Source organism: Protopterus annectens, chromosome 10.part0 (assembly GCF_019279795.1).
Source record: "Protopterus annectens isolate FY-2018-M chromosome 10.part0, PAN1.0, whole genome shotgun sequence".
Classification (NCBI taxonomy): domain Eukaryota; kingdom Metazoa; phylum Chordata; order Ceratodontiformes; family Protopteridae; genus Protopterus; species Protopterus annectens.
Genome location: NC_056744.1, coordinates 1713563766 through 1713577254, shown reverse-complemented (window position 1 = coordinate 1713577254; position 13489 = coordinate 1713563766). Strand labels below are relative to the sequence as shown.

Genomic DNA, 13489 nt, shown 5'->3' with positions numbered 1-13489 from the left:
CCTCTCTTCATGAAGTCTGTCAGTGCCCACATGGCTCCCCTTGCTGAGAAAGTGATGCTGGTGGAATGGAAATCACCAGTGTTGTGAATAATTCTGAAACTCCTAAACAAACCTCAAAATAAATACAGTGATAACACTGTAAAAAGAGAGAGAAATAGAAAATCAGAGGAAGCGTGCAATTTAAGCAAATTATCATCAGTAGCTGATCCTAGATCTAATTGGTAATGGGGATAGGTTTGAATCAGGGCAGGGAAGTGTTAACAAGCAGTGAAGGAATTAAGCCAGTACTGATTGTAAATGTGTGACAAAAATGCAAATTGCAGACAAGTGCATACTGAGTTTAGTAACGGAGTTAAAACTACAGTACAAAAAGGTGCAGATAAAACCAGAACTTAAGTGTAAAAGAATAGTTTGTGATATGATAGAAGATGCTGCAAAAAGTAAGGAGAGAAATGTAGAAGTGTACTGCTAACAGATTTATCATCAAATCCAAAACATCCAGCTAGGACAACTAACAGGATAAGTTTACATGGTGTCCTTCATAACGCCATCAAAAATACAGATGTGGTGATAAAATCTAATCATCATAAATGCATCACAAGGACATAAGTAACTACAATGTAGCAACCACAGCATATATGCTGAGAGCTCCATCCAGAAAAGGACCGACAGAATTATGTCTGTGTGTGGGTAACAAACTTGTAAAACATGTTATGTTTTACAGCAACCAAGTTGTTTGACATTAAAGCAGTCACAGATAGGAAATGTCTGCAGATAGAAGCATAAATAAGATAATGCTACAGATGTATATTTATTTTTATTTGCAATTGGAACTATGTACACAAAAAAAGTTTAGTAAGAAGCAATACAGTGAAGGCAGATATTATGCATTTCATTTCTTTTTTTTTCAGTAAATTAGTTTCATTTTATCATCTCGAATAAATAAATTATGAAAAGTGTTTTATTGTCTTCCACACATTTAGACCATCAGCTGCACAGACAGGCACAAAAGATAAAGGAGTCTTATTCTATATTATCAACAAGCATAACTGCGTTGGTTAAACAGGACAATACCCTGGAATTTATACATGTGCAAATCAACATAGACCAAGTCCCATACTATATCCTAGCAAGCTATAGGTCACCCTCTGTTCCATAGAATCCCATTACTCATACCTAGACCTACTGGAGGTGCTCGCCATTAAATCAAATAACCTATTCATGGGAGACTTTAACTACTTCTCTATAGACGGGGAAACGCACACTGCCCCATACTTGCAGGCACAATGGTTCCTGGAATTTATTTTCACTAGTACACATGACCAGATTATGCACATGCCTACCGGAAGTGCAAACATAGTTGACCTGGTACTGAACCTTATGGGAGAGCACTGATTCTCTCTGAACCCCCCAGTGTCACATCCTCACTAGTGCGATCGGACCATAGAGCTACTTTCTTCAAAATAAAAATCAACTTGGTACTCCAGCAAACCGTGTAACAGTTAGGAACTATTTCCATGCAAACTACATCCTATTAAGCAGTATGTCAACAGTCATTGCCCCTCCCAACCCCCATTTTATTGCAGCCTGTGCGGTATTGTTCACAGGCACCCTGTACAACCATGTAAATGGCTGTATAGAGGCTGCTTCACCTGCTAGAAGTAAGCCAAAAGCAAACTCTAAAAACAAACCACGCTTGTGGAATCCTAACTTTAATGGGGTATATACCAAAAGGAAAAAAGTCATGGCTAAAATCAGGAAAAGCAACTCACATAATGATAACTGCACTCTAACTAAACTAAACAGGAAACTAAGAGAACAAGTCTGACAAGGCCAATTATGAGGTCAAGGTAGCTTCACAATCTAAAGACAATCACAAGACCTTATGTCCAAAACCTCAAAGGCAGCACACACAAGTGTGCCAAACTCATGGTCAGTGGTGCCAGCTTCAGTGAGCAGAGTGAATTTGCTGGCCGTTAAATTCAGCTCAAGCTTCACTTAGTCAGATAGTTTAGCTTTCTGATCTCACCTCACTCACTCCCATCCCAGTTGCAGTGCATCTCATGGGCTGAGTGACTTGAGGTTAACTGTCTTATCTCATTCCATTGACTTTTATCCTATGCATTTCATGGGCTCTCTGACCATTAACTGAAACATCTGTTCTTGCCCTGCTGACTTCTTGTGTACAGTGTGGTCCGAGAGGCTCTCCTCTGCCCTTCACTTCTGTCCTCCCAGTCCCAGTGCATCACTTGGGCTCACTTACAGCATAACCCACCAATCTTACCTCCCTCCGTTTTGTCCTACTCCTGATGGACATTAATTTCCCACTCTTAATGTTCATCGTGTTTCACTGTTGCAGTCCTTGCAAATGGGTTATCCGGCTCCCAAGTGCCCACAATCAGCTAGAATATCAAAGTCCTTAGGATATGACATCGGCTGCCTTCGGTTTAAGCCTGACGGCAGGACGTCCGGTACAAAGGAAGGCAGCTGACGCCATTTCCTCAGTCTTTCTTGCCGCAGAGCCCAAAGCAGAAACATTTTGCACGAGTGCCGGTCGGCTGAGTACCTTCTTGTTTTATTCTGACTGTGTAGCTGAAGACATCCTCAGATAAGTACCCCATTGGGGACCCTCTTTTCTTGCTTTAATGAATGTCAGAGAAAGTTAATAACTGTCTTGCCTGTGAAAAACAGATTCCGCACCATACCATGATTTTCACTCCTATTGTATCACTTGTTTGGGCCTTGAGCACGACGTCCCTAATTGTGTTCTCTGTGCTTCTTTCAACCCGCGTACCATTCACCGTAGAGTTAGGATCTTGTTCAAGCATTTCGGAGTTTGGCCTAAGTTCATCGGTATGGCGTCTTCTGGTCTCCCAACTTCTGATGTTCCTAAGAATCGCAAAGATAAGGACCGCAAAACAGGCTTAGGGTCAAATTAAGCGACGACATCCCTGTTAAGTTGGTTGTTGGTCCAGCAGTAGCCAGTGAGGTGCTTTCATTGCCCCTGCAGTCCACGGATGTTCAGAAGAGGCGTCTGCAGAGACCTTTTCTGAGTCCTCCATTCCACAGGCTTCTACCTCGTCTTCGGACCCTCCGCCAGTCACCGCCTTTGATGGATTTGGAGCCGCTAAGCAGGTGCCGGCTTCTGAGGCCTCTTTTATCCGACCAAAGACCAGATCCAGACCGATGACCTTGGTTCACACTTCTGTGGTGGCTAGGCCTCCCGAGTCCCTCTGGCTTTCTAGCAGACCTTAGAGCTGAAAATCTACTCCAAAGCAGGCGCTGGCCTAGGCTCAGATGGTTAAGATGGCTAGTGATCTCTTGACTCTTATCAAGGGCTCTCCACCACCTCCTTCTAAGAGGGCTAGGGAATTGTCCCCAGAAGTTTTGTCTGCCTCAGACTTAGAGGTTTCCAGCACCTCTGCTGATGAAGAGGGAAACTCTCAGCTTTTTTTCTGGTTTTGAGGATTCTGATGCAAAAGACTCCATCCCTTATGCCACCCCCCCAGAAGATTTTTGTTTTGGGGATACTCTGAATACTCTTAGGGAGCATTTCAAATGGGAAAGTCAGGACTACCCTCAGTCTAAGAAATGGATTAGGGAATTCCTGGGTTTGCCACAGCATAAGCCTTTGGCTATTCCTCCGGTTTTGTAATTTGTTGATGATGTTTTCTTGAAGAATTCTTTGACTCCTAATTCTATTCCTCCTGCTCCCAGAAAGCCTGATGGGTATTATGGAGTTCCTGATTCTCATCAGTTCCTTTTCAAGAATCCTACTGCTGATCCAGAGATTATTTCTCAGGGCCCTAAAAGTGTTAAAGCCACAGTTGCTAAAAATCCTGTTCCTTCTGACAGGGAATCTAGGGCCTTGGATAGATGGGGTAAAAAGGTTTATACTTCTTCCACCCTGGCTATTAGGTCTGTTAATTGTCTCTTTCATATGCTTAAGTATAAGTGGCATACTTTGGAGGCCATTAAGGCTAAAATTGCTGGTGTTCCTTCCCTGATGGAGAGTAAGGACATGCAAGATTTGTTGAATTCTGCCACTCTTGTTGCTAAACATTAGAATTTACCCTTGTTTTCTAAGTCCAGGGCTGGTTTTGCTACTGCAGTGTTGCAGGGCATCCTTACCAACCCTTAAACAGTGGGTGTTCCTCCTCCCTTTTGTTTTTTTCCTGGGCTTCGGGAATCAACTCATTTGTAAGGACTGCAACAGTGAAACACGATGAACATAGTACAGTTGTGTACACTTGCCATAAATGTAGATGTTCGAGTGTATTCACTGTTGTAGTCCTGCCCCCCCCCCTTCCATCCACCCTTTTTTCCTAGGGCACAGACTGGATTTTTTTTCTTTTCCTGGTCTTAACTTTTTTTGGGGGGCTCCTGACAGTTAAGGCAAGAAAAACTGAGGAAATGGCGTCGGCTGCCTTCCTTTGTACCTGATGTCCTGACGTCAGGCTTAAACCAAAGGCAGCCGACGTCATATACCAGGGACTTTGGTATTCTGGTCGATTGTGGGCTACCCGGAGCCAGATAACCCATTTGTAATGACTGCAACAGTGAATACACTCGAACATCTACATTTATGGTAAGTGTACACAACTGTACTTTCCATTGTATGAGCTCAGTGCATTGTAGTTTAGCCATGTTATCTCAGCCGACTCTCTTCTGTTTTACCTTAGTCCAAGCCATGGTCTTGGTGATTCGTAGCTCAGCCCTCTGTTCTCATCCCATTAATGTATTTGCCATGCTTTTGTGTCATGTGGGGCTACTACATTGTAATTCATCTCTTCCTCCTCATCTTCCTCATGCCCCTTTACATAACAGCGGCACATTACCCTGTAGTTTGGGCGTCTGCATTATTTTCGTCTTTTTCTCTTTCCTACTACCAACAGCAGAGCAGCCACCAAGTAAGAAACACTATAATCCCTGGCATAAATGCCCTGCTGTACTGTATCCATATCCCTACCACTTACTTTCAGGGGTGACATCTTCCTCTTTCTTTACCTATGTATTAGGCTTAATCCTCCAAGTGAGCTTTACACAGTCAAGCTTCTTTTCCTTTTGCATTTGTTTCACAAGTAATTCCGGAGATTTAATTGTGTCTGCTATTGGTGCCCTTCAGGGCTGATGGAATGATGTCAACAGTTTACTCACTGGAGTATAAGGGAGGCTAATTTTATCCTTACAACATTGGGGGGACCAGTTTTATCTTTACAACATTGTGATTACACTGCTGGGTAGTATAACAGCCATCCTTAGACAACTCTTGACATCTGAGTCACTGACCCCAGTATCAATATAAATGTAATTTATGTTAGAGATGACATTTTGTGATTAGCTTTCACTTTCTTGGGGATTTTGCTGTACTCAGTGTACAACTACCTCTGAGTTAGATATAGTGAACCATGGAGTTAATTGTAGTTTGCTCTCACAAAAAAATTGCATTTTGATTTCCCAGTTCTGTCTTGACAATTTATTTGCCAGTGTTTTCTGGTATTATTACTAAACCAGATGTCAGATATTGGCTTGTGGCCAGTAGTCACACAATACTAATAACAAATGCTTATGGTTTCTGTTGAAAACTACACACGTGCGCGCACATGCGCACACACACACACACACACACACACACACACACACACACACATACCATTACATGCAGCTAAAGAAACAGTGAAACAATGTTTATCCTTTTCAGGTACCAGAAACCTTTGAGGATGTCACTGTCACCCTCTCAGAAGAGGAGTGGAAGATGTTAAGAAAACAAGACAAGGAGCTTCACAGGGAAGTGATGGTGCAGAACTGTGAAAGCTTTGTTTCAATGGGTAAGTATTCTTTCATCTTAAGAAATAAAGTAATTTCCGGGCTTGAGTGTCATGTTAAAATGCTGTACCAAATACATTCTATTTGTCTACTTGTTTGTGTGCTAGTCTATATGAATAGATTTAAACCTGTCCATCTTAATTTAACGCAGCCATTTTCATTACCACCCCGCCTTATTCAGCAGCCTTATACAGTTATCTATGTGCAGTTAACCCTGAAACTCATGCCAGTTTAATCCCAGTCCATTGTTTTGAGAATACAGAGGGACCATTTATTTAATGGTTTCTGTTATGCTCCCAGGATTCTGGTTTGTATATCCACTTAAATATACAGAGATATGAAATTGTACGTGGAAACAGAAAATAAACGTTTAGATGAAATAGCATACAAGAAAGAAAACATCTGTTTACAGTTAAATGTCTGTTTACATTTCTTATTCAAAAAAAAAATAAAGACTATTAAGATAATCTGTCTGAATTTTCATGTAGAAAGATAAGTGCTGAAGTAGCTCAAAAGTCAAAGGCTGCAAGGTAGCTGTTTCATTTATATCTTTTTATGTAAATGACATTTGCACATGAGCAGTGTGTCTCATTTACATAATAATCTTTTTTTTGGCTGTGGCTAGCTGTCTCCTTATCAGAATTGTCAAATTGCTGTTTTAAAACCCTTTAGCTTCCTGGCCTAAGAAAGGAAGCATATCTTGTAAACACATTTTCATGTCATATGTTTAATCACTGTTTTCCACTGTAGAAACTGGTAACAGACCTTATTTACAATGAACTGAAAAGGTCACACGTTCACACCTTTTCACACCAATAGAAAATGGTCATTGCAGATAATACATTGCTCAGAAATAAGTCACAAGTTCTCAAATATTTTCTGCTGCTAAAAAACTCACTCACGGCAGATTAATCTTGTAAAACCTGCATCAGGTAAATATGATTTAAAGTGCAGCTCACACATCTGTTACATTCCAACACAGGAAAGCAGATGCATATTTTTTTTCTCAGATATATCTCTAGCTATGCTCTGCTTTGTATACATTTTCAAAAGTGATATGTTAACCTTCTTTAAATCATGCAGTTGTATTGTATTTAAATCCTGTCTTGGTTTCATGTTCAGTGAACTTACAACTTTACAACTTTATCTTGAACCTATACCTAATAATAGTACCTAGTTGTGAACCAGGTAGGTGCAGTGAACACACAGTCCCTTTCACTGGTGCATAGCTCTCAACTGTCCACATTTTCACAGAATGTTCAGGTTTTTGTCTTATATATTTGTTATGTTTCTCATAAAAATCTGCCATTTTCTGTCACATCTGTGAGGACTGAAGTCACTGAAAATCAAATGTATGTCATTATTTTGACTTCATAATCATCAGAAAACACATACTAACACAAACCTTGTTATTCTAGCACCTTTCTAAGTTTGTAAGGGCAGTGTTTAAAATTTGTCCTTATTTTTGGGCCTTTGCCCCTCATTATTTTAGGCTTTGTCTAGATTGTTTGCTTTAAGAGGTTTAGAGGTATGTGATGACCTGGGAACAATGTCTGGTTAAGTGACTTGCTCAAGGTCACACAGTAGGAAATGAAGGGTGAAGAATTAAACCATATGCCACAGGAAGTACAGCTCCCAGTCTTAATATTGTTTGCCAGCTGCCAGACTAAGTAACTTTACATGCTGACTTAAGAGCATTTTTTCTAACTCTGCTCAGAGTATGGAAACACACTGAAACTTTTAAGTCAGTGACCAAGTTTAAGGTAAGCTTGGATAACTTATCTGGGAACCTTCATTTTATTCTGATACTGTCATGGTACAGGGTCCTAGCTGGCATCTTATCAAGAACTGGAGCATGTGCTTTTCTTACAAGGTATCTTTGGAGTACTGCATGTTGACCATGTTATATCTTTGATCAAGTTATGTAGAGTATATCAGATGTAAACCCGTATCAATGAGTTACAGCATATACCAAAGAACTATAGCCTTTCACTATTGGTTACCAAATCTAACTGCTAAATGCAGGTCATAACATAAAGCAGTCATCCCTCATATGTTGGATTTTTCTGAACTACAGCTCATTTGCAAGTTGGATGCAGTACCTACAACAATGTGCTATGTTTCAGACTTTTTCCATGTCTGAGTCTAATACAGCACATAATTGCTTCACGTTTTTCCATGTTTGGGTCTAATACAGGGAGTCTTATTATTCTTTTTAATTAACTTAATAGATGTTGATGTATTCAGGATATTCTGAGTAATGGTTTACAACAGTATGTCACAGTTTCAACTAGAGATACAATCTAAGAAACATTTAAAAGTAACTTATTCAAAGAGCAAAGATCCATCAACTTCAGTAGGAAATAAAAAAAAAAATTGTTTCTTAATTCATTTTGCTTATGTGTCCTTCCTTAGAAAGGTTAAATGCTGCTGGTTGTGGATGTCCTTCAAGGATGCATCTGCAGTCATCACATATGGGTTGTCCTGCTTCAGGCAGCCCTTCGGTCGGCCGGATTCCAAAGTCTGGGTCCGGCGTCGGCTGTTGTCACCCCTTCCCTGACGTCAGAGCGCCTGGGGTATAAAAGCGTCAGCCGACGCCATCTTCCTCAGTTTTTCTTGCCGCGTGGTGCCCGAAGCAGAAGCAGTTCGCAAGTGGCGGTCGGCCAGCTCCTGTAATTCAGCTACCGAAGACTTCAAAAACTAAGTACCCCGTTGGGGACTATTTCTTGCCTCAGCCGATGTCAGATAAAGTTAATAATTGCTTAACTTGTGGGAAACAAATACCTCATAAGGATTTCCACTCTTACTGCCTCCCCTGCCTAGGCCCAGACCACGACATCTCGGCCTGTTCAGCCTGTGCTTCCTTCAACCGACGCACTCTTAGACGTCGGGCGGAGTTTGCAGAGGAATATTTTGGGGCTAGTTTCTCATACAATATGCCGTCGGAGACTCCGACTTCACATTTAACAAAGAAATGGAAGGACAAGGACCAACACACGCAGGCCGCGGTTTTGGCTGAAACCACAGCCAGGCCTACCGTGAGTGTCTCGGTCTCGGCTGAAACAGAGTCCTTGGTACATCCGACCCCCGAAACCGCTCAACCGACAACCTCGGCCCCTGAGGCCCCTGCTGAGTCGGTTATTGAATTTCCTTCAGAAACTGGTGTCTTGGAAACTTCCGACACCATTCCTCTAGACAAATCTACACCAGCACATGGTGCAGCCAGGCCTCCTGCATCCATGTCCATAAAGGTATTCACCAGGGCTAAAGCTGCTAAACACACAAAAGCTATGCCTCCCAGGGTTATTCCTCAGGGACCCACTACAAGTTCACAGATTCTAACCTTAGCAGAGGACCTTATTTCCTTAATTAGGGGCTCTCAACCCCATCCGGACAGGGGCTCTCAACCTCCTCTAGACAAAAGGCCCAGGGTTGAGCCCTCTGATCTCCACTACTCAGAGGAGGCCTCTGATGGCTCTGGTCTCTCGGACTACCAGGAGGAGGCTTTTTCGGCCTACGAGGATTCTGATGCAGAGGAATCTATCCCCTCGGCCTCCCCTCCCGAAGAACTATCCTTCGGGGAGACCCTTCACATTATGAGAGAGCATTTCAAATGGCAGGGCCAGGAATTCTCTGATTCCAGGAAAAGATTAAGAACTTTTCTGCATTTACCTCAGCATAGACCTTTGGCTATTCCTCCTGTTTTGAATGTCATTGATGATGTGTACTCTGAGTCTAGCATAACCCCTGACACTCTTCCTCCGGCCCCTGTCAAACCCGATAGGTATTACAGGGTCCCGGACTCTCATCATTTTCTTTACAAGGCCCACTCTGCTGATCCAGAAACTATTTCCCAGGGCCCTAAAGGGGTTGCAGCTGCCACTACTAAAAATCCACTCCCCTCTGAAAGGGAGTCCAGGGCTTTAGAGAGATGGGGTAAAAAAGTGTATACTTCTGATACTCTTTCTGTGAGGGCATTAAATTGTCAATTTCACATGATACAGTACCAAGAGTATTTGTTAGATGAATTGCATAAGAAACTGTCTTCACCTGAACCCCTAGATCGCAAATCACTTCAGGATCTGGTACATAACTCCCAGCAGGTTAGCAACCATTTCTTGCAATGTGGTTATGATGCATTGGAAGCTTCATGTAGGTCAGCTATGACAGGTGCAGTCATACGTAGGCATGCTTGGCTGAAGGAACAATCTCTGCCAGACCATGTTAAAGCTAAGCTTCTGGATGCTCCACTGGAAAAGCAAAAGTTATTTGGCTCCACTGCTCAGGAGGTCTTAAAGAAATTTGAGGAAAAGGCAAAATCTGTACAAACAGTCAAAGATTTTCTACAAGTCCAACCACCAAGATTCAGCAGAAATTGGCCTACCAAGAATTGGTCCTTTCCGGACACTGAAAGATTTCAGGGAGGCAAGAACAGGCGTGCCAGAGGTAGAGGGCAAGCTAGAGGCTCCTACAGGGGACGTCAATGGCAGCCTCCCAACCAGAGAGGTAGTGCAGGACCTACAACTGCTGCACAGGGACAGACTCAATGACTTTGCTTTGACTCCGCCAACCAGGGCTCAATTAGAAGCACCTTTGGGCGGAAAGCTTTCTTTATTCTCAGAAAATTGGCACAGTATTACAAGAGACAAATGGACACTGCAAATAATAGACAAAAGATACAGGTTCCATTTTCACACATTGCCAAAAAGAAAAGGCATGCCAGATCTGCCACCAAATCAAAGGGCAGAGGCTTTGAAACAAATCTCCAACTTAATGCAAATGAAAGCTATAGAAAAGGTTCCTCTTTCAGAACAAGGCCAAGGATTTTATTCCAGACTATTCCTTGTTCCAAGAAAAGAAAAACAATGGAGGCCTATTCTCGACTTGTCCGCACTGAATACTTATCTCATTGTGCCAAAATTCAAAATGCTGACTCTACAGCAACTCCTTCCCATGCTGGGCAAGAGGTCTTGGCTGGTAACTCTAGACCTCAAGGAGGCATACCTGCATGTCCCTACCAGACAAAGTTGCAGAAGACACCTCAGATTTCTTGCAGGTTCAGAGCATTATCGATTCTCAGCATTGCCCTTTGGCTTATCTACTGCGCCCAGAGTATTCACAAAATGCCTGGCATCAGTAATTGCACACTGCAGACTTCAGGGGATTCAAATATACCCATATCTGGACGACTGCCTTACACAAGCGGACAGCCAACAAACTTTGGTAAAGGACTTGAATTATGCCATCCACCTACTGCAGGCCTTGGGATATACAGTCAACATTCACAAATCAAGACTTGTTCCATCCCAAAGAATAACTTTTCTGGGTGTGGATCTAGACACAACCACCCAAATGGCTTTTCTCACAGAAGAAAAACAAAGACAACTACCCGATTACTTCAAGAATCTGACAAGACAAACTCAGCTGACTGCAAGGAAAATCCTGCAGGCCCTGGGTTACATGGCATCTTGCATTCTTCTGATTCCACAAGCAAGGCTGCATATGAGTAAATTACAATGGTACCTAAGGAGTTTATGGACTCAGCACAGTCACAGCTTAGAAACTTTGATCCCCCTCATTCCATGCCTCCAAAAGGAATTTCTGTGGTGGGCTCAAGCAAGCCAGTCAAACAGGGGTCTGCCCTTCAGCAAACCAATAGCCAGCCAAACCATTACAATGGACGCTTCAGACCACGGTTGGGGAGCACACATGGAGGGCAGATGTATTCAAGGACTATGGTCACAAAAGGAGCTACGCATGCACATAAACCAAAAGGAAATGCTGGCAGTGATACATGCAATCGAGGCCTTCAGACTCTTTCTGCATCAAGGCCACCTGCTAATAAGGACAGACAACACCACAGTTATGTGGTACATAAACAAGCAAGGAGGTACCCATTCCTACCCTCTTTGCAGACTGGCAATGAATCTATGGGAACTTTCCCTGAAACTCAATATAGAGCTGCAATCACAGTTTGTGCCAGGAAAAGACAATATACTGGCGGACAGCCTAAGCAGAAATATCCAGGATGCACACGAATGGATGCTGCACCCAGACATCATCTTTCAGGTAACACAATCATGGGGGAGGCCGGGCATAGATCTTTTTGCCTCCCACCACAATCATCAGCTGAAGAAATTCTGCTCAAGGACATACCACCCACAAGCATGGAAAGTGGATGCCCTCTCTTTCAGCTGGAGAACTCTAACAGTGTATGCATTTCCACCTCTTCCATTAATGACCAAGGTCTTACTGAAGATCAGGACAGAGCAGCCAATAGTGATTCTGATAGCTCCGGACTGGCCAATGCAGCACTGGTACCCACTGCTACAGAGCATGTCACGCACAAAACCGTGGCCTCTTCCTCAATGGCCACTTCTCCTGACACAGCACAATTACAAAACTCTGCATTCCAACCTGAAAACCTTGCAACTAACAGCCTGGAGAATACCTTGACTCCTTCCCAGGATAAGCTATCCAAGAGAGTGAAGGATATCATCATGGAAGCTCGCCGGCCTTCCACAAAAAAGGCTTACTCAGCAAAATGGAAAAGATTTCACACTTGGAGCACCTCAAAGGGCCTAGATGCGACAGTGATGAACATGGCACATATCCTGGAATACTTGGCAGAAATGCTCCACAATGGCCTGTCTTACTCTTCCATTAAAATTCATGCTTCAGCCATTTCAGCAGAATACAATACTGATACATCTGTCTTCTCTCATCCTCTCCTAAGGCAGTTTCTAAGAGGAATTAAAAACATAAATCCTCCAAGGAAGCCACCAGTGCCTACATGGGACCTTAACTACGTGTTGGAGAAACTAACACTGCCTCCCTTTGAACCAGCAGCATCTTCAGAACTACAGTTCCTGTCTTGGAAGGCTGCCTTCCTTCTGGCCATAACCTCAGCAAGAAGAGTTTCTGAGTTACAGGCCCTCATGGCAGTACAACCATTTCTTATTTGTCATCAAGACAGAGTCTCTTTGAGAACCAATCCTTCATTTATGCCAAAGGTGGTATCCAGGGTCTCATTGAACCAAGCTATTCACCTGCCTACCTTCTTTCCAAATCCACAAAACAAGGGGGAGAAACTTCTGCATACCCTGGACATTCACAGACAGTTGCGCTACTACTTGGACAGAACTAAAAGTTACAGAAAAACTGACCAGCTGTTTGTAGCATATGCTGCTGGTGCACAAGGAAAAGCAATTTCCAAACAGACAATTTCAAAATGGATAGGGAATTGCATTAGTTTTTGTTCCTCCTTTCATGGCAAAACTGTGCCAGCTAACATTAGACCTTATTCCACCAGAGCCACAGCCACCTCCACAGCCTTCTTAAGAGGGGTGGCTACAAAGGACATTTTAGAAGCTGCTACATGGAGCTCCATGCATACATTTTCCAAGCATTACAATTTACCTTTATATTCCAGATCCAGAGCAGGCTTTGCTACGGCAGTCCTGCAGGGCATTTTAGCTACACCATCCTTTACATAGATCCTACCACCCCCAGATTGGCTATGGTATTCTACCCATATGTGATGACTGCAGATGCATCCTTGAAGGAATAGTACAGTTTTGTACCTACCATAAATGTAGATGTCCGATAGGTATGCATCTGCAGTCAGGTTTACCCTCCCTCCTTCCCCTCTGTGGTATTTCTT

The 13489-nt window shown here is 42.8% G+C and overlaps 1 protein-coding gene across 1 annotated transcript in view; it reads left to right on the top strand.

The window, feature by feature from the left end:
- The window catches only part of LOC122814459 (zinc finger protein 91-like), a 586949-nt gene that overhangs the window by 312295 nt on the left and 261165 nt on the right, over positions 1-13489 (top strand). Inside the window, exon 10 of the mRNA XM_044087039.1 lies at positions 5702-5828. Coding sequence (XP_043942974.1) covers positions 5702-5828 — 127 coding nt within the window. The remainder of the gene's footprint in view (positions 1-5701; positions 5829-13489) is intronic.